Source organism: Monodelphis domestica, chromosome 3 (assembly GCF_027887165.1).
Source record: "Monodelphis domestica isolate mMonDom1 chromosome 3, mMonDom1.pri, whole genome shotgun sequence".
In the NCBI taxonomy this organism is placed as follows: Eukaryota; Metazoa; Chordata; class Mammalia; order Didelphimorphia; family Didelphidae; genus Monodelphis; species Monodelphis domestica.
The window spans coordinates 156,536,710-156,558,321 of record NC_077229.1 but is presented as its reverse complement, the minus strand read 5'-3'; the positions used below and the strand labels follow the sequence as shown (position 1 = coordinate 156,558,321).

General features: G+C 35.8%; 1 protein-coding gene across 1 annotated transcript; it reads right to left on the bottom strand.

Moving 5' to 3' along the window:
• Positions 1-3,711: 3,711 nt before the first annotated feature.
• On the bottom strand, positions 3,712-5,109 carry LOC100024874 (28S ribosomal protein S33, mitochondrial). Its single transcript, XM_016431867.2, has one exon. The coding sequence runs from the start codon at positions 5,038-5,040 to the stop codon at positions 4,720-4,722; it is 321 nt and encodes a 106-aa protein (XP_016287353.1). The 5' UTR covers positions 5,041-5,109; the 3' UTR covers positions 3,712-4,719.
• Positions 5,110-21,612: the final 16,503 nt, after the last annotated feature.

The window sequence follows — 21,612 nt, the reverse complement described above, 5'->3', positions numbered from 1 at the left end:
AGACTTTAAGTCTATACCCTGACCTCCACGAATACAGAGTCTCCCTATTAAAAAGGTAGGAAAATGAGCAGAAAACAACAAAAATAACACTTAAGTATAAAGATTTTTTTTGGGGGGGTAGACAAACTAATGTACAGACACAGATATGGACAATCATATCATAATGTGATAAAATTATAATTAATAAGAGTTCATGGAGAGACAAATTTAAGAAAATTTCCTGGGAGATATGGATTCCCAAAAAAATTCTATCCAACATTTAAAGAATAATTAATCCCAATACTATACAAACTATTTGACAAAATAAGCAAAGAAGGGGTTTTACCAAATTATTTTTATGATAAAAATATGATACTGATTCCCAATCTAGGAAGACAAAAAACAAAGAAAGAAAACTACAGGCCAATCTTCTTAATGAACATAGATGGAAAAATATTAAATAAAATACTAGCAAAGAGGCTATAGCAACTTATCACAAGTATTATTCACTATGACAAGGTGAGATTTATACCAGGAATGCAAGGATGGTTTAATATTAGAAAAAACATCTGCATAATTAGAATGCTCATAGTACACATGTGAAGCATTTGAGGGAGCAGAAATTTAAAAATACTTGGGAAGAGTTTGTAATATTTTCCTCTCAAGTAGCTTCTGTTGTTTACTTTTCAAGTAATTGCCATAGCAATTATAGGACATTAGACCTCAGTCTATGGTACAAAATAATTATATTTCCCAAATTGCTCATTTTCCATCATATCTACAATGGCTACCTCCTTTCTCTTTATTTTCCTAAGTGAAATATGAATATGCCCTATATGAAACATTAACAACAAATATCTAAAAAGTAATATGACCAATTGATAGGGAGAGACTAGATTTTTTAAAAAACATTGTTATATTTGGTCATTTACAAACATTATTCATTGGAAACAAAGATCATTTCCTTTCTTCCCTCCCCTCCCACCCGGTACCTCTCCCATAGCCGACGTGCAATTTCACTGGGTATCACAGGTGTTCTTGATTTGAACCCATTTCCATGTTGTTGGTATCTGCATTAGAGTGTTCATTTGGAGTCTCTCCTCAGTCATATCCCCTTCACCCCTTCAGTAAACCTGTTCTTTTCATCTGTGTTTCTACTCGCACAGTTTATCCTCTGCTTGTGAATAGTGTTTTTTAGATCCCTGCAGATTGTTCAGGGACACTGCATTAACACCAATGGAGAAGTCCATTACCTTCGATTGTACCACAGTGGGTTAGTCTGTGTACAATGTTTTCCTGGTTCTGCTCCTTTCGCTCTGCATCACTTCCTGCAGGTTGTTCCAGTCTCCATGGAATATCTCTACTTTATTATTCCTTTTAGCACAATAGTATTCCATCACCAACATATGCCACAATTTGTTCAGCCATTCTCCAATTGAAGGGCATCCCCTCATTTTCCAATTTTTGGCCACCACAAAGAGCACAGCTATGAATATTCTTTTTTTTTTCCGAAAGCAAACAAGATTTAATATGAAGATAGGGTGGTAAAATGCATTATTTTGGTTATTTCCTTTTGAAGATGGCAAAAAAAATTAATGTTTACCTAATGTTAACTGAAACCTAAGGAGATACAAAAGATAATAAACAGTAAGGGAAAACAATAAAAGAATGTGAAAATTCTCCAATATTGACCTATTTAGATTTTTAGGTTCTCAGAGGTACCCATTCAGTGACCCAAGATAAAATGATGGGAATTTTTTTGTGAAGTTTAATATTATCTGGCATCATTAAATACAAATCTGTTATTAAACTACACAAATTATGAAGACTTATATGTTCAAAGTGGTATGTGAAAGTATGTGATAATGCAGAGATTGTGTATCCTTAGAACTTTCAGAGAACAATTTCTTAAAGCAAGCATTAACCATGGATCTACCTCTAGCCTTTTGTCAGTCTGGAAACATTAAGTCCTTACTATGTGCCAGATACTATACTAAGCACTGGAAAGATGGGCTGTGCTAGACTTTTCTCTTTTGTATTCTTTGGTGACTGCAACTACTTCTACAACTTCAATAATGACAGGTGTATGATTCCCAAATTCATAACTCTTTCTCTAACTTCTTAAGCTTTAGATCTGTGCCTAATTATTCTTTTCATGGATATCTCACTGGTATCTCAATCTGTGCTTAGCCCAATGCCTGACATATATTCAGTGCTTAATAAATGCTAATTGATTTAAAACTAATCCTCAAGCCTTATTCGTTTTGCTTAGATCAAGGTTCAACTCAGGGGCTACTTTCTAGGATTATCCTTCCAGGGCTCTCTAGTTAGTGCTCTCTCCTTTCTCAAATTATCTTACATTTACCTGTTTACTGTTGTACTCCCGCAGGGGAATATAGGTTCCTTGAGAGCAGGGGCTGTTTTTGTATTTGACCACCTATTATGCAATAGGTGAATGCTTGTAGAATTGAATTACTGGTGGAGTGGTACAACAGAGACCTCTATATTTCTACAGGAATTTTATACTAAGGGAGACCCCAAAACAAGTAATCAGCATAGGTTTGGGGAAACAGAATTACGTCCTCAAATTCCCCAATGTAGTTATGGCCCTGGGCTGTCAACAGTATAGTCTATGTTTTCTACATGGGATGTGCCAATAGTCAGATTAGATGACTGAGATTCTAATAACTGATGTCAACAGCTGGAACTGTGAGAAAAAATGGGGTTCCAGAATTTACTTTCTCATGTCTCTTCCCTTACTAACTCTTGTTTCTAAATTGTATTCTGAATATTGTGGATTTTTAATTCATCTGTGGCTTTAGGATACAGCTCTTCCACTTTAAGGACACATCCATCTACTATCAATCTTTTGTGTTCAGACACTAAGCAAATATCAGTTTTAAGTACCAAATTTATCCTTCTATGGCACATGCCTCTGTTACTGAAGCTGCTGGTTCCCTTTTAAAACAAACTCTTCTACTAGCTGCTATAATTGCTTGCTGGCCATTTTGGGTTTAAAACAAAATTTAGTTCTTTCTAAGCTTGCTATCAGCTGCCCTACCCAGATTCCCTTTTTGTTCTCTGAGCTGAGAGATAGTCTTTAATTTTGAATCTTTGTGCCTTGTCATTTTCAAAATGCTGTTTTGAACTATCTACTGGCTTCTCTTCCCTTCCTAATTGGAGTGCTTTTTTCATGCTTTTCACCTCTTTCCTACTGAAGAGCACAGTATGCAAGAGCATCATTTTTCACTTGAACTTGGTCCAGGCAAAAAGCTTATCTCCCAGCTAAAATCACTCTTCACCTTTAAGTCATGTGAATCAGCAGAATTTTAGACACTTAATCCTATGATAATTAGACCATACTTATTTACTACCTAGGACTTTTATACCTTCAATCATATCCCTGTGTCTTTTCCACATTTAAAAAAGATACCTGGTTCAAAATTACATTAGAATATCACATAGTCTACAATTTGAACTTTAGCAATAACATCTCTATTACATTTTTCTAAAAGGATTATTTGTTCTGGCATGACCAACAGAATTCCCACTGGACAAGGAATGAACTTAAAGTCAATACTGGATTTAAAATTGTTCCTACTTACTACCAATATACCAAAGAGGACAGGGAGTAAAGAAACCTGGATTCAAGTTTAGATGGCTTTTGCGTGTGTCTCAAAAATCCTATTGCCACCTTCTGTAATGTTAATTTAAATCAATGTTAAAACTGTATACAAATTCATCTTCTTTATTCTCCCATCAAAACAAAGGTGGAGATATATGTATGTTGGAAAAAACAACAACCCAGAAATGCCCCAGGATCATGTTATATGAAAACTATATAGGAGTATTTCATTGGTTCTAAGAGAGGTAGAAACAGGGTTAGGATAGCTCTTACAAGTTAGTTTAGGACCACTGCCAAAATACTATCTCCTTTAAGTCACCCAACTAGATAAATATATACCACCACTTAAATAGACAGAATTCTCATTTCCATACATTCTCATTTCTCATACATTTCCATCTCCCCAGTTACATCTTTTAGGGCAGCTACTGAGTGTGGTGGATAAAACCCTATGCCTGGAGTCAAAAAGAGTTTTATTCAAATCTAGCCACAGACAGTTTAGCTGTTTGACCTTGGACAAGTCACTTAAACTGCTTCTGCTTCCTCAACTGTAAAATAAGGATAATAATAGCACCTATCTCCCAGAAGATGTTTTATAAGTGTTCCTTCCCTCCCTTCCTTCTTTCCTACATACACATAAATATTTTGCTGGATAACTCAAAAGAACTTGTAGATAGGCAAAGGGCAATGTGATTCAAAGAAGAGTAAAGAAAGTGAGTGACTGGGCAGTTAGGTCAAGGAAGTCTGGTTAAGTAAAAAGAAAAATGTGGATAGGAAGGAAAAAATATGGATACATAGGCCAATTGGGTCAAAGAAGATGCTAATTTAGTAAGGATCTTATTTTTTGCTAGAAAATCAGCAAATAATTACAAGTGAATAATTTCTTTGAGAATACAATAGATAACATTTTCACACAATATCAAAGCTAAAATAACTTTTAAGGACCAAAATGTGTTCAAGAATTCAATCCTAATTCAGCATGATTTGACTCCATTGGGGGAGGGTTGATTCTTGTACCAAAATCCATCAATTTAGGAAAGTTGTATTCTTATTAAGAATGGAAAAATATCAGTTTGTGTACTTCTTTCTCATCTCAGTCACTGATTGGTTCAACATTATTTCTTTGCAGCTGATCTTTTCCCTTCTCCTTTTTTTGGCTTGCCTTTTCCACGAAGTTTCTTTAGTCGCCTTTGCTCTTCCTTAAAATCTTGATGTTCATCTCTGTAAAGACCAAAGAAACGGAGTTTCCTCATTAGAGCAAAATAGGTGTTGTGAGGGGGATACCAGTCATAAGTCTCCTTCCTTTTGGCCAAAGGCTGTTCACTAAACAACTTCACTACTTTCATGGATTTGGAATCGGTGGGGACAGCAACTTCTCCAAATATTCGGGCACTCAGGCGAGCCATTCGTATGGCGTATTCTGAAAGGGAGGACATTTCTAGAGATAGCCAGTAAAGGCTATTCCGATTTAACAGGTCCGGACCTTCCTCATCTATACGTCACGTCCTCCGGAAGTCCCGCCAGCTATGAATATTCTTGTACAAGTCTTTTTCCTTATTATCTCTTTGGGGTACAAACCCAGCAGTGCTATGGCTGGATCAAAGGGCAGACAGTCTTTTATTGCACTTTGGGCATAGTTCCAAATTGCCCTCCAGAATGGTTGGATCAATTCACAATTCCACCAGCAATGAATTAATGTCCCTACTTTGCCACATCCCCTCCAGCATTCATTACTTTCCATAGCTGTCATGTCAGCCAATCTGCTAAGTGTGAGGTGATACCTCAGAGTTCCGTTGATTTGCATCTCTCTGATTATAAGGGATGTAGAGCACTTTTTCATGTGCTTATTAAGAGTTTTGATTTCTTTGGCTGAGAAATGCCTATTCATGTCCCTTGCCCATTTATCAATTGGAGAATGGCTTGATTTTTTGTACAATTGATTTAGCTCTTTGTAAGTTTGAGTAATTAAACCTTTGTCGGGGATTTTTATGTAGATTGTTTCCCAATTTGTTGCTTCCCTTCTGATTTTAATTACATTGGCTTTGTTTGAACAAAAACTTTTTAATTTGATGTAGTCAAAATTATTGATTTTACATTTTGTGACTCTTTCTAAGTTTTACTTGGTTTTAAAGTCTTTCCGTTCCCAAAGGTCTGACCTGTATACTATTCTGTGTTCACCTAATTTACTTATAGTTTCCTTCTTTATGTTCAAGTCATTCACCCATTCTGAATTTATCTTGGTATAGGGTGTGAGGTGTTGATCCAAACCTAATCTCTCCCACACTGTCTTCCAATTTTCACAGCAGTTTTTATCAAATAATGGATTTTTGTCAAAAAAGCTGGGGTCTTTGGGATTGCATAAACTCTCTTGCTGAGATCATTTACGCCAAGTCTATTCTACTGATCCTCCTTTCTGTCTCTTAGTCAGTACCAAATTGTTTTGAAAACCACTGCTTTATAGTATAGTTTGAGATCTGGGACTGCAAGTCCTCCTTCCTTTGAATTTTTTTTTCATGATTTCCCTGAACATCCTTGATATTTTGTTCTTCCAAATGAACTTATTTATGTTTTTTTCTAATTCAGTAAAGAAGGTTTTTGGAAGTTCAATGGGTATGGTACTAAATAAGTAAATTAATTTGGGTAGGATTGTCATTTTTATTATGTTAACTCGTCCCACCCATGAGCAATCAATGTTTTTCCAAATGTTTAGATCTAGTTTTAACTGTGTGGAAAGTGTTTTGTAATTGTGTTCATATAGTTCCTGTGTTTGTCTCAGCAGATAGATTCCCAAGTATTTTATATGGTCTAGCATGATTTTAAATGGAACTTCTCTTTCTAATTCTTGCTGCTGAAATGGGTTAGAGATATATAGAAATGCTGATGACTTATGGAGGTTTATTTTGTATCCTGCAACTTTGCTAAAGTTGTTGATTATTTTGAGTAAATTTTTGGTTGATTCTCTAGGATTCCTTAAATAAACCATCATATTATCTGCAAATAGTGATAGCTTGGTCTCCTCATTGCCAATTTTAATACCTTCACTTTCTTTTTCTTCTCTAATTGCTACTGCTAGTGTTTTTAGTACAATGTTAGATAATAGAGGTGATAATGGGAATCCTTGTTTTACTCCTGATCTTATTGGGAATAAGTCTACTTTATCCCCATTACAGATGACGCTTGCTAATGGCTTTAGATATATACTGTTTATTATTTTTAGGAAAGGCCCTTTTATTCCTTTGCTTTCTAGTGTTTTCAAAAGGAATGGGTGTTGTATTTTATCAAAGGTTTTTTCTGTATCTATTGATATAACCATGTGATTTTGTCAGTTTTCTTGTTAATATGGTCAATTATGTGCATGGTTTTCCTAATATTGAACCATCCTTGCATTCCTGGTATGAATCTTGCCTGGTCATAGTGGATGACCCTTGTGATGACTTGCTGGAATCTTTTTGCTAGTATCCTATTTAAGATTTTTGCGTCTATATTCATTAGGGATATTGGTCTATAGTTTTCTTTCTCTGTTTTTGACCTGCCTGGCTTTGGGATCAGTACCATGTTTGTGTCATAAAATGAATTTGGTAGAACTCCTTGGCTTATTCTGTCAAATAGTTTGTTTAATATTGAGATTAGTTGTTCTTTGAATGTTTGCTAGAATTAATTTGTGAATCCATCTGGACCTGGAGATTTTTTCTTAGGAGTTCTTTGATGGCTTGTTCAATTTCTTTTTCTGATATGGGGTTGTTAAGGTAATTTATTTCTTCCTCTTTTAGTCTAGGCAATTTATATTTTTGTAAGTATTCATTCATATCACCTAGATTGCCATATTTGTTGCCATATAATTGGGCATAGTAGTTTTTAATGATTGCCTTAATTTCCTCTTCATTAGAGGTGAGGTCTCCTTTTTCATTTTGGATACTGTCCATTTGGTTTATTTATTTCTTTTTTTTAATTAGATTTACTAGTACTTTGTCTATTTTATTTGTTTTTTCAAAATACCAGCTTCTAGACTTATTTATTAAATTAATAGTTCTTTGACTTTCAATTTTATTAATTTCTCCTTTGAGTTTTAGGATCTCTAATTATTCTTCATCTGAGGATTTTTAATTTGTTAGCTTTCTAATTTTTTAATTTGCATACCCAATTCATTGATCTCTGCCTTTCTTAATTTGTTAATATATGAACTGTAACAGTTAAAATTTAGGGGAGACTGAGGCAGGTAGGAATTAGTTTCTCTCTGCAAGGAGTATTATATTTATTAGAGATTTATTAAAAGTTAAGGATTAAAGAAAAGACAGGATAAGAAAGCACGTGTTGTAACAGTTAAAATTTAGGGGAGATGGGGAGACTGAGGCAGATAGTAATTAGTTTCTCTCTGCAAGGAGTATTATATTTTTTAGAGGTTTATTGAAGATTAAAGATTAAAGAATATACAAGTAAGAAATATGTGCCTAGGCCAGAGGCCTAGACAAAATAACCTCACATCACGCAAGAGACAAGCCTGCTCCAAAACGGAAGTCCAAAAAGAGCCAAGAGAGAGAGCCCTCAAAAGCCTTTGAATCAGCTTAAATGCCTTCTCGATCTCAGCCCAGGTGAGATTACAAGGAATTCTGGGGAAGTGGAGTAAAGACTCGTGGGGATTGTAGTCCTGTATTCGAGTCTATTTTTTTTTACAGTGTCCAGGCCAAAGAGTGGCCTAGGCACAACCTCACCGACATTATGAAAAGAGCCACGTCTGCCCCAAAAAGGAAGTCCAAAAAAGAGCTCAAAAGCCTTTGCAATCAGATTAAATCCCTTTTCGATCTTGGCCCACCTGAGAATTCCTGTGAGATTACAAAGCATTTTGGGGAAGTGGAGCAAGGGCTTGTGGGGATTGAAGTCCAGAGTTAGAGTCTATTTTTACATCCCCCTGTTTGATTGTTATTGGGGAGACAAGTTCCCCCAAAAAGGATCATGAAAACATAATCAACTTAAACATTATAGTAATTTGAGGATAAGAGAAAAAAAAACAAATAATTTCTGAATGCATTGACAAAAAGCCAGTTAGGGGGCAGTCCCCTTTGGCATGAAAGTATACATACAAATAAATGTTCAATCAACCACAACCAAAGTTCAATTTTTGTGCAACTTGGGGTCTGGAGGCTTCTTCCTGGTGGCTTCTCCAACAGTTCAGTTCTGTATTCGGAGAGGTAGCATCTTTCTTTACCTAAAATTCTTCTCAAAAGGAATTTAAAATTTGCAATTTAAATAATGATTTTTTTTACATTCCCCCCATTAAGAGGGTGATTGACAAATACAGGATCACTTAGGGATGCATGGCTGAGGTATATGAATCAATTGGCATGAGATATTAAAAAGATATCAGAAAAATCCAAAAGAAAAGGAAAATTTCTGGATGAAAATTTAGACTATCAAAGACTTATGTGTAAAAATTCCAAGTGAAAAGAAAAATAAATCTATAACAGGTCCTTCAATCAGGGCCCAACTAAAATGATCTAAGCAATGATGCATTTACCCAGTCAGTAGCCAGGACTACAGAAAGTTACCACACTATGAGAGGCAGAAAAGAAAGGGACCAGATTATAGAAGCCAAGTAGGAGCCAAGTTTGGGGATACTCGTCTTTGAGTATCTTCAGAGTGAGTGTGGACACAAGGAAAGCCTATGTCATAACAACATGTTAAGTACAGTAACCTCGAGTCTTCACACTTGGTTCAAGACCTTTGTATTGGTTTAGAAGTGCATCAATCCATCCTGAATTGGCTTTTCTTTGGCTCTTTGAAATGGCTCTTGTGTGTATCTCTTGTCCTGGAATCAGACAGAATCATTGCGCAAAGTCCCATAATTTATTTAAATAATTAGTGGCATTGTTTTTATAGTCACAAGCTTTTTAGGGCATGCATTAGAAAATGTATCTTAAACTTGTAGTACTGAAAAGTCAAAAGGTTAAAGAAAATCTTAATGCTGGTAACATGTGCTTCAAATATAAAAAAGAGAGAAAAAATAAAAAGAAACTGAAAAAGTATATTGCACATGCAAGTAAAACATAATAATAAAAGAGCTTTAAAATTCAAAAATGTAGCTTATAATCACTGACACTCTGTGTCAGCAATAAAAATATAGAATACAAGGCTTTCTCACCAAAAATGAGATCCATTTCCTCTTAATATCTGGCAATGATCACTGTGAGTAGAAGGCAAATGAATTGAGAGAGGTAACATTTTTTCATTTTTTAAAAATACATTAGTATAAATATGTAGATATCAATATCCCCAAAATTCTCAATAGCCCAATTAATTATAATAGCAAACAAACACACTTTCACATATCACATAAGCTTTATGACATTTAAAAGCCTATGAATTGATGGATATTTGTCACAATATTTTTAAAAATGTAGCAATCTTTCAACCTTAGTATTCAAACATATTTTTTTAAAACATAGTAAAACTCATCTTGGGTTAAGAACAAAGTCAAGAAATCTATATATCATTCTGGTAGAAGTAAAATAGTGAGCTGAAGAGTATAAATAAAGGGGTGCTCCTTTTTTGGAGGCTTATAGGGATACAAATGCTTTGAGATTAACTGCCCCAACTTCCATTCACATATTTAGAAATGCAGGAAGGTTGGGGGTTATAAAATGTATTTCACTTCAGCTACAATTGGCCTTACCTCATGGTAGGGGCAGGCAAAAATAACCAGAGATTGTTAAAAAAAATACAAAAATCATATTTTAAAAACCCTTAAAATCATTTGAGATATTTAGCACATTAATTTTCCAAAGGTTGTTCTACAATTATAACCAGTCCTGAAGTCCATCTATGTGATAATTTACAAAGTCAAAATAGAAAGGCTGTTTTTTTTTTATATGGGCTTATTTACAATAATATTTGTTCAGCACAGTTATAGGGGGAAAACAACATAATTTCAAAACTCAGTACATTCAAAATAAATTCAATCAACCTTCAGTGTAACAGAATAATATTCAATCCAGTAATATATGAACTTAAAATCACAAAGTTAAACCATAACAAAAATTCAATAGAAATACAGAGAATTTTTATAAACCATTGGAGTCCTAAATGTCTTAGAATATAGCCTTTAGTCTCTTCAAAGTTCCTTGGGTTATTTTAAAATTAGTTATCCATTTAAATGTCTATTGTCCGAAGGCAGAGTGGTAAGGGCTAAGCAATGGGGTTGAAGGGCTCCACAGCTGGGGAGTATCTGAGGCCAGATTTGAACCCAGGACCGCATGTCTTTAGGCCTGGCTATCAGTTCGTTGAGCCACCCATTGCCTCTTCAAAGTTGAATCTTTGGGCTGAATCTTTCTTCTGGCACAGGTGAAATCATTGAAATTACCAGAACAGTCAAAAGGTATCCTTTTAAACAGCCCATTGCTTTTTAAGTTTCTGTTTGAAAAGTCTGTTTCTTCTCTCTCCCTTTTTTCTCTCTCCCCTGCTACCATGCACCCACATGGCCAATAGTTACCAGCTGATAGAAATGAGTCCCGAGTGATCAGCTCCAAGGAACTGGGTTTGGTGGGCAGGCAGGTCATCAGGTGATTGCAATCTTGGTTGAATCAGGTGGGCCAGGTGATCGAGAGACTGGCCCCTGAAGGTCAATACCTATGTAACCTGAGACTAGATATTTTAAATCTGATAGCCTCAGTTACTTCATTTTAAAAATAAGATCAATGCACTACTTTATCTCAATTTTTTCAGCTCCTTAAATATATGACACACTGAAAATTTAGTAAATAAAAATAATTCTGTTTGCCAAATTTCTTAAATTACAAAAATAAAGAAACTACTATTCACAATCAAGTAACTGTTTACCATATAAGAGAATCTCTGGCCAGGAGCCAGAGCGCAGACAAACAGGGCCTGGAGCTTGGGCACCAGGTGAGAGGCCAGGAGCAGAAGCAGGAGACGGAGAGGGCTGCAGGCAAGAGCTGATCATAATGGTTTTCTAAAAATCACCTTGGAGAAATGTGGCTTAAAAAAATCATTATCTAGGCTAAAAAATTTGAGAAGTTCTCATCCCTTCATGGTTGCCAAAAACTGTAACATTTAAAATTTAGGGGAGACTGAGGCAGGTAGAAATTAGTTTCTCTCTACAAGGAGTATTATATTTTTAGAGGTTTATTAAAAGTTAATTATTAAAGAAAAGACAGGATAAGAAAACACGTGTTCAGGCCACAGAGAGGCCTAGGCACAACCTCACCTACATTATGAAAAGAGCCATGTCTGCCCCAAAAAGGATGTCCAAAAAAGAGCTCAAAAGCCTTTGCAATCAGGTTAAATTCCTTTTTGCTCTCGGCCCACCTGAGAATTCCCGTGAGATTACAAAGCATTTTGGGGAAGTGGAGCAAGGGCTTATGGGGATTGACGTACAGAGTTTGAGTCTATTTTTACAGAACTCAAGCATATAAATTTCCCCCTGAGTACTTCTTTGGCTGCATCCTATAGGTTTTGAAAGGATGTCTCATCATTGTAATTTTCTTCAATGAAGTTATTAATTGTTTCTATGATTTGTTCTTTCACTGGTTTTGGAGAATCATATTGTTTAATTTCCAATTAATTTTCAATTTACCTCTCCATGTTCCCTTACTAATTATTATTTTCATTGCATTGTGATCTGAGAAAGTTGCATTTATTATTTCTGCTCTTTTGCACTTGTTTGCAATGTTTTTATGCCCTAATACATGGTCAATATTTGTGAATGTACCATGTGCTACAGAAAAGAAGGTATATTCCTTTTTGTCCCTATTTATTTTTCTCCAGATGTCTACTAACTCTAATTTTTCTAAAATTTCATTCACTTCTCTTACTTCTTTTTTATTTATTTTTTGGTTTAATTTATCTAGGTCAGATAGAGGAAGGTTCAGGTCTTCCATTAGTATAGTTTTTCTATCTATTTCGTCCTTGAGTTCCTCTAGTTTCTCCTTTAGAAATTTAGATGCTATGCCATTTGGTGCATACATGTTGAGTACAGATATTTCTTCACTGTCTATATTGCCTTTTATCAAGATGTAATTACCTTCCCTATCCCTTTAACTAGATTTACTTTTACTTTGGCTTTGTTGGATATCATGATTGTGACTCCTACCTTCTTTTTGTCAGTTGATGCCCAATAGATTTGGCTCCACCCTCTTACATTCACCCTATGTGTATTTACCTTCCTCATGTGTGTTTCTTATAGACAGCATATGGTAGGGTTTGGGATTCTAATCCACTCTGCTAATCGCTTGATTTTTATGGGTGAGTTCATTCCATTCACATTCAGAGTGTTCACATTCCCTTTCTAACCCCCTAGCTCCTTATTCCCCCCTTATTTTCCCTGTAGTCTTTCTAAAATTAACCCACTGCCCCCTCCCTCTCTTGTACTGCTTCCCTCCCCACCAGTCTGTTTGTTACCCTTCTACTCCCCTATTTGGTGAAAATCTATTCTCTGCCCCCAATGGATTGGATTCTTTTTCCCTCTTTGAGTCACTTTCAAATCATGTAAAAGTTGAGTATTTCCTGTCTCCGACCTCTTTACCCTTCCAGTGTATTGATGTTCTCCCCCCTCCCATCATGAGCTTCTTTATGACATATAAATTTACCCCCATTTGTTTCTTTTCCCATTTCTTTTAATATTAACCTATTTTAAGCTCTCATTATATATATGTACATATATATGCATACTCATGTGTATGCATTTTTGCATGCATATATCTATATACCTATTTATGTCCTTGCATCCTCTACAATTTGTCACTGTTCCCTCTAAGTGTATTTCTTTTTGCTGCCCAGGTAATAACAACAGTTTTTAAGAGTTACCAATGACCTCTTTTCTTATAGGGATACATATCATTTTAACTTATTGAGTCTCTTAAATTTTTTTTATTTTGTTTTTTTTCCTCTTTTTTAATTACCTTTTTATGATTCTCTTGAGTTTTGTGCTTGTATGTCAAATTGTCTGTTCAGCTCTGATCTTATCTTTACAAATTCTTGTAATTCTTCTATTTTGTTGAATGACCATACTTTCCCCTGAAAGAATATAGTCAATTTTGCTGGGTAGTTGATTCTTGGTTGTAGACCTAGTTCCCTTGCTTTCCGGAATATCATATTCCATGCCTTTCTTTTTTTCAGTGTGGATGCAGCCAGATCCTGAGTTATCCTCACTGTGGTTCCTTGGTATCTGAATGACTTCTTTGCAGCTTGTAATATCTTTTCGTTGGTCTGATAGTTCTTGAATTTGGCTATAACATTCCTAGGTGTTGTCAGTTGGGGATTAAGTACAGGAGGTGATCTGTGGATTCTATCAATCTCCACTTTTCCCTCTTGTTCTAGGATATCGGGGCAATTTTCTTTAATAATTCCTGTAAAATAATGTCCTGACTTTTTCTTTTGTTATGGTCTTCTGGTAGGCCAATGATTCTTAAACTTTCTCTCCTTGAACCATTTTCTAAGTCCTCTGTTTTGTGAATGAGATGCTTCATATTTTCCTCAAATTTTTCATTCTTTTTGTTTTGTTTTATAGTGACCTGCTGCCTTGTGAGGTCACTTGATTCTAGTTGTTGTATTCTGGTTCTTAAAGACTGGATTTCATCCTTAGTTTTTTGGTCGTCCTTTTCCTTTTGGTCTGATTTTCTTTGGAGGTCATCTTTCATCCTCTTTACCTCGTCTTTCATCTCTTTTTTCTCATCTTTCATCTTCTTCACCTCATCTTTCATCTCCTTTGCCTCATTTTCCAGCTGGTTGATTTTAACTTTCAAAACACCATTTTCTTGTTTTGGTTCAAGTGCCTCTGTTTCCAGATGACTGATCTTAGTTTTTAAGTTCTTTTCCCAATTGTCTTCAGCCTCTCTTAGTTGTGTTTTGAATTTTATTTTGAGTTCTTCCAAAGCCTGTATCCAATTCGCTGGGATTTCTGATTTTTCCTTTGCTGATCCTTCCCCCTCTGTTTCATTCACTCTTTGCTCATTACCTGTGCAAAAGATGTCTATTGTAATTTCTTTCTTCTTTTTCTGTTGTTTGCTCGAGTTTACCCCTTCTTTGCTGCCCGTATTTGTCTGTGCTCTTGCTCCTTTCATTTTTTTTTTGGTTTTGGTTTTGGGTCTGTCAGTCTCCCCTCTTAGAGCTCTTGGTACAGTCTCTAGGGGAGGAATGTTAGCTTCCCTGTCCTCTGGAGTCTTTTGATTGGATTAAGTTCAACTGGGTTGGGCTGTCGGTGCTCTAAGGCCAAAGACTTCTGGAAGGCTGGGCCGCCCAGGCTCTCTCCAGTTCTCTCCAGCTGCTTCTCTGCTGTCTGCAAGGTTCCCCAGTGCCTTTGCCTGCCTCCCTGAGCTCTGAGGAATCTTGATGGGGTTAGGTTCAACTGGATTGGTCTGGATGTGCCCCGAGGCAATGGTGAGACTGGAGCCTGATGGAAGGATCCAGCCACTGCCCCAGTCTCTCCCTGGCTTCCTCCCCGCTGTCCATGCTGGAAACTCGGTGCCCGGTGCCCCACTGCTCACAAGGTAGACCCTCCAAACCAGCACCTTTACCCGCTCAGAGGTTCCAGCTGCCGCTGGGGGCTCAACCCTCTGGGTTGGGGGGAAGGATCCTGGCATCTTCCCTCTGCCTTCCTCTTAGACCTGAGTATTCTCAGGTTCTGGCTTTTGGGGGGCATACGTTTTGATTTGAGTCCAGAAGGAGGGTTCCCCACCTCTGTCCTGTTGCTTAGCTTGAATTTCGGTCCCCTAGGACCATTCAGTCTGTAATTGGTTAGGAAGGGTCTTCCACAAGGTCTGAACTTTTGCAGCTTGCAAAGCAGCCATCTTGACTCCTGAGGGACTGGATTTTCAAATCACACAAAGATTATTTTCATGGTTGCAATTACTACTTAAGTCAACCAAATGGTTTCTCTGTAGTCACTTAGATTGGCTTTCACTGTCTGGAAGTTATGTATCCTTGCCCTCTTCAGGTAATTTTTCAAGGTGATTTACTTTATTTTTCTTCTTGTAAATAAACTTGTAATATATTTAAATATATTTGAAATATTAGATATATCACTTTTGTGCCTTACAGTATCACTGGGCATCTAATAAAGATTTCAGTTATATTGCTAGATTGAGAATTGAAAATCTGCTTATGTTTATGAAGCTAGTCAACTACAAAACTGGAGTTGCTGATTATCAAACCACTTTTTCTCCCACTAGATTAAGCTATATGTTAATACATTTCCCCCCAAAAGCAATTAACTCTAAATTAGATGTCAACTCATTCAACCAATGAGTAAATCAGTAAATCTTCAAATATTATTTAATGTAATTCAAAGATGCTCTAACCTTCAATCTTTTATCAAGTCAGAGCAAGCTCTTTGGAATAAGTATTACATCAGTAGAATGAGTTAAACCAGGTATAAAGAGCTCTTAATCAATTTGGAAGGAACAAAGGAATTAGATGAAGTGAAATGACAATATATGTGATGATTGGATAAAGAGACACACATATCCTCTGGGTCAGGAAAAATTAGTAAGTCAGTTCAGAATTCATAGATTTCCAGTTTTTCTCCAAATCAATGATAGAAGAACATGTTACCAAAAATGGAGAAAAAACACTTAGGGAGGAGAGAAGAGGGCATCTTTTTCTAACCTTCCATGACCAAAAGACAGGCGTAAATTCTTTAGAGTTGGAAGATTCAGATTTGTCACTGTTAAGAGAGTTTTTTAAATAATTTTCCTTTTTTATATTTAAGAGGAAAAGGTGTAATAATATTTTTCAGTAAGAGAATCCCTGATGTGCATGCTGTAAGTTAGTGACAGTTAGAAGGGTGTGGCTGAGGGGAATTGGTCAGTTGCAGAGAATTGAAAGGGGCTTTTTGTCTCTGGGTCTCCTGGGAAGAGGTTGTGCTGCTAGCTAGAAGAGGTTGGAGACAGAGAATGGAATCTATGTCTTAATAGTCTTACTGATGATTAATAACCTCATTAGATAAGGTATATAGATAGTGATTATATTATTTGATAGAGAAAGCAGGAAAGTAGGTGAGGGCTTCAACCTACTAGAAGATACTACCATCTGAGGCAGATAGATATAACTTTTTTAGAGAAATTTAGTTCGGATTGGGATAAGAGAGATAGTTACAAGCAATTATCAGATTACTTACACTTTCCTCCTTCCTATTTCTTATCTTTATTTTCTAATAATAAACTAAGTGTTTTGCATTTAATAAACTGCACACTGGCTTTTGTTCAAACCCCTACCCACAAAATATATAACCCTTCACACCATCTGTGATGATGTTTATCCAGAATACAAATGTCTAATTAGAAAATCTGTCTCAGGTGTCAAGGACAAAGTAGGTAGTTCCAGGTTGCAATAAAGAGCTTAGAAGAAATCACATCTTGAATTAAAGGGAATTTTATAAAGAACAAATTAAGAGGAAAATTTTTGAATTTTCTTTGAATTCATCCCTATGCTGTAGCAAATCTATAAGTCTATAAGATCAAGCCTATTTTCACCTGGACTCTGTTTATACTTATGAGACACTGCTCAAGACTTTGGAGGAAAAATTTTATACTTACTATTATAATCTGATAATTTTATTTATAGCACATTCAACTCTAAAATATTATGCAAATATTAGCTATTATTATTATCACCTTAGTAAGTATGCACTTATTAAAATGAATTAAGTCTAAATAAGGAAATTCAATTGATAATCACTTAAAGAATACCAGTGAGGGGTTCATTGTTTTTAGCACTAGAAATTCCAAATACTGTGTTCTCCTAGAAGAATGAGGGAAGAAGTAGTTTATTCCCTTCTGATGAACCAAACTACTAGTATGAATAGTAATCTAGAGTTTTCCCTATAGTTTCTAAGTAAGAAAGTGCTTATCTATTCTCTAGAAGTTTTATATATTCTCCTAGGCCATGTTGTTTTTCCCCCAAATAACATTTTCCCATGTTATTTTGGTGGTATTGATGACTTGAAATGTAATGAAGGGAAACAACTGACAGGCTATTCTTACAGCAGCAAATTTGAAGTCAATAGTCTGAGTTTTTTAAATATATACAATAAAATAACTTTCTTGACAGAGGAGAATAGTTCAGAGATAGTGTATATTGATATGTAGAGCAACATTGGAATTTAAAAGAAAAAGGGGGAACAGGGGACAAGAATAATTCATTAGCGATGTTTTCCCCAGTGAACTCTAAATTCTTGTCCCATTCTCTGTCCTGGTTCTTTTCAGTACTTATTGAAGAATCTACTTCTATAGTCTTTCTTTACTGAGTGTAAAACTCCCATGGAGAATTACAACTGTGGAATTATCTAGATTGGGTATGCCCCATAAGTCACAGCTCTACTTTGAAGTAGAAAGCGATGGAAAATCTCCCTTTGGTGTTTTTTATTGTTCATCTGAGAGTGATACATCAGTTCAACAGAAAGACCAGCTGGTAACTCCCTTCTGTACAAAATAATAAATAATCCCAAACAAATATTTCATGAAATATATTGCAAAGAGCAATCCCATTCTAAAAATATAATATATACATATGTGTGTATGTGTGTGTAATTTTTTTTCTGAAGTTTGAATTTTTATTTTTAATTTCAAACATTATTCCTTGGTTACAGAAATCATTTTCTTTTCCTCCCTTTCCTTTCCCCATCCATCCCATAGGCAATGCACAGTTCCACTGGGTATCAAAAGGGTTCTTGATAAGAACCTCTTTCCATGTTTTTGGTATTTGCATTAGTATGTTCATTTAGAGTCTATATCCCCATTCATATCCCCTTTGACCTATGTCATTAAGCAGAAGTTTTTCTTTAGTGTTTTTATTCCCACAGTTTTTCCTCTGGATGTGGAGAATATTTTTTCTCCTGTAACACTCTTGGTTGTTCAGGATCGATGCATTGTCACTAATGGAGAAGTCCATTACATTTGAGTGTATCACACTGTATCAGTCTCTGTGTACAATGTTCTCCTGGTTCTGTTCCTTTCACTCTGCATCACTTCCTGGAGGTTGTTCCAGTACCCATGGAATGCCTCCACTTTATTATTCCTTTGAGCAAAATGGTATTCCAGCACCAACATATACCACAATTTGTTCAGCCATTACCCAATTGAGGGGCATCCCCTTATTTTCCAATTTTTGGCTACCACAAAGAGCACAGCTATGAATATTCTTGTACATGTCTTTTTCCTTATTTTGTCTTTGGAATACAGACCTAGCAGTGCTGTGGCTGGATCAAAGGGCAGACTTTCTTTTATACCCCTTTCAGCATAGTTCCAGATTGCACTCCAGAATGGTTGGATCAATTCACAACTCCACCAGAAATGCATTAATGTACTAACTTTGCCACATCACATCCAGCATTCATTACTTACCATAGCTCTCATGTCAGCCAATCTGTTAGGTGTTTTGATTTTTTAGAATTTAGACTAATTTAGAATTGTTTTGATTTTCATCTCTCTGATTATAAGAGATTTAGAGCACTTTTTCATGTGCTTATTAATGGTTTCTATTTCTTTGATTGAAAGTTGCCTATTCATGTCCCTTGCCCATTTATCAATTGGAGAATGACTTGGTTTTTTGTACAATTTTTTTAGTTCTTTATAAATTTGAGTAATTAAACCTTTGCCAGAGGTTTTTTTGTTGTTGTTGTTAAGAAGATTGTTTCCCAGTTTGTTATTTCCCTTCTGATTTTGATTACATTGGTTTTGATTGTACAGAAACTTTTTAATTTGATGTAGTAAAAATTGTTTATTTTACGTTTTGTGACTCTTTTTTTAAATTTAATAATATTTTATTTGATCATTTCCAAGTGTTATTCATTAAAGACAAACATCATTTTCTTCCCCCCCCCACCCCTCTTAGCTGACCCATGATTCCACTGGGTATTACATGTGTTCTTGATTCGAACCCATTGCTATGTTGTTAATATTTGCATTAGGGTTTCCTTTAGAGTCTCTCCTCTGTCATGTCCCCTCAACCTCTGTAGTCAGGCAGTTGATTTTCCTCAGTGTATCTACTCCCACAGTTTATCCTCTGCTTATGAATGGTGTTTTTTCTGCTGGATACATTCAGATTGTTCAAGGACAATACACCACCACTAATGGAGAAGTCCATTACGTTCAATTATACCACAGTGTAATAGTTTCTGTGTACAATGTTCTCCTGGTTCTCCTCTTCTCGCTCTGCATCACTTCCTGGAGGTCGTTCCAGTCTCCATGGAATTTCTCCACTTTATTATTCCTTTGAGCACCATAGTATTCCATCACCAATATATACCACAATTTGCTCAGCCATTCCCCAATTGATGGGCATCCCCTCATTTTCCAGGTTTTGGACACCACAAAGAGCGCAGCTATGAATATTTTTGTACAAGTCTTTTTAACCAATGTCTCTTTGGGGTACAGACCCAGCAGTGCTATGGCTGGATCAAAGGGTAGATATTCTTTTGTCGCCCTTTGGGCATAGTTCCAAATTGCCCTCCAGAATGGTTGGATCAGTTCACAACTCCACCAGCAATGAATTAATGTACCTACTTTGCCACATCCACTCCAGCATTCATTATTTTCCTTTGTTATCATGTTAGCCAATATGCTTGGTGTGAGGTGATACCTCAGAGTTGTTTTGATTTGCATCTCTCTCATTATAAGAGATTTAGAACACTTCTTCATGTGCTTATTAATAGTTTTGATTTCTTTATCTAAGAACTGCCTATCCATGTCCCTTGCCATTTATCAATTGGAGAATGGCTTGATTTTTTGTACAATTGATTTAGCTCATTATAAATTTGAGTAATTAAACCTTTGTCAGATATTTCTATGAAGATTTTTTCCCAATTTGATGTTTTCCTTCTGATTTTAGTTACATTGGTTTTCTTTGTACTAAAGCTTTTTAATTTGATGTAGTCAAAATTATTTATTTTACATTTTGTGATTCTTTCTATGTCTTGTTTGGTTTAAAGTCTTGGCCCTCCCAAAGGTCTGACATGTATACTATTCTGTGTTTACCCAATTAACTTATGGTTTCCTTCTTTATGTTTAAGTCATTTACTCATTTTGAATTTATCTTGGTGTAGGATGTGAGGTGTTGCTCTATTCCTAATCTCTCCCACACTGTCTTCCCATTTTCCCAGTAGTTTTTATCAAATAGTGGATTTTTGTCTCAAAAGCTGGGATCTTTGGGTTTATCATATACTGTCTTGCTGAGGTCGCTTGCCCCCAGTCTATTCCACTGATCTTCCTTTCTGTCTCTTGGCCAGTACCAAATTGTTTTGATGAGTGCTGCTTTGTAATATAGTTTAAGGTCTGGGACTGCAAGGCCCCCATCATTTGTGTTTTTATTTTCATTATTTCCCTGGATATCCTTGATCATTTGTTATTCCAAATGAATTTTGTTATGGTTTTTTCTAAATCAGTAAAGAAATATTTTGGGAGTTCAATGGATATGGCACTAAATAGATAAATAAGTTTGGGTAGGATGGTCATTTTAATTATATTGGCTCATCCTATCCATGAGCAGTTAAAGTTTTTCCAATTGCTCAAATCTAGATTTAGTTGTGTGGAAAGTGCTTTGTAGTTGTGTTCATATAATTCCTGTGTTTGTCTCGGGAGATAGATTCCTAGGTATTTTATTTTGTCTAAGGTGATTTTGAATGGGATTTCTCTTTCTAGTTTTTGCTGCTGAGCTGTGTTGGAGATATATAGAAATGCTGATGACTTATGTGGGTTTATTTTGTATCCTGCAACTTTGCTAAAGTTGTTGATTATTTCAATTAGCTTTTTGGTTGAATCTCTAGGATTCTTTAAGTAGACCATCATGTCATCTGCAAAGAGCAATAACTTGGTCTCCTCCTTGCCTATTTTGATGCCTTCAATTCCTTTATCTTCTCTAATTGCTACTGCTAGTGTTTCTAGTACAATGTCAAATAGTAGAGGTGATAATGGGCATCCTGGTTTCACTCCTGATCTTATTGGGAATGCATCTAGTTTATCCCCATTGCAGATGATATTGGCTGATGGTTTTAGATATATACT

What these genes read in the sequence shown, in the direction of transcription:
- LOC100024874 (XM_016431867.2), bottom strand. Translation starts at nt 5,040, where the DNA reads ATGTCCTCCCTTTCAGAATACGCCATACGAATGGCTCGCCTGAGTGCC.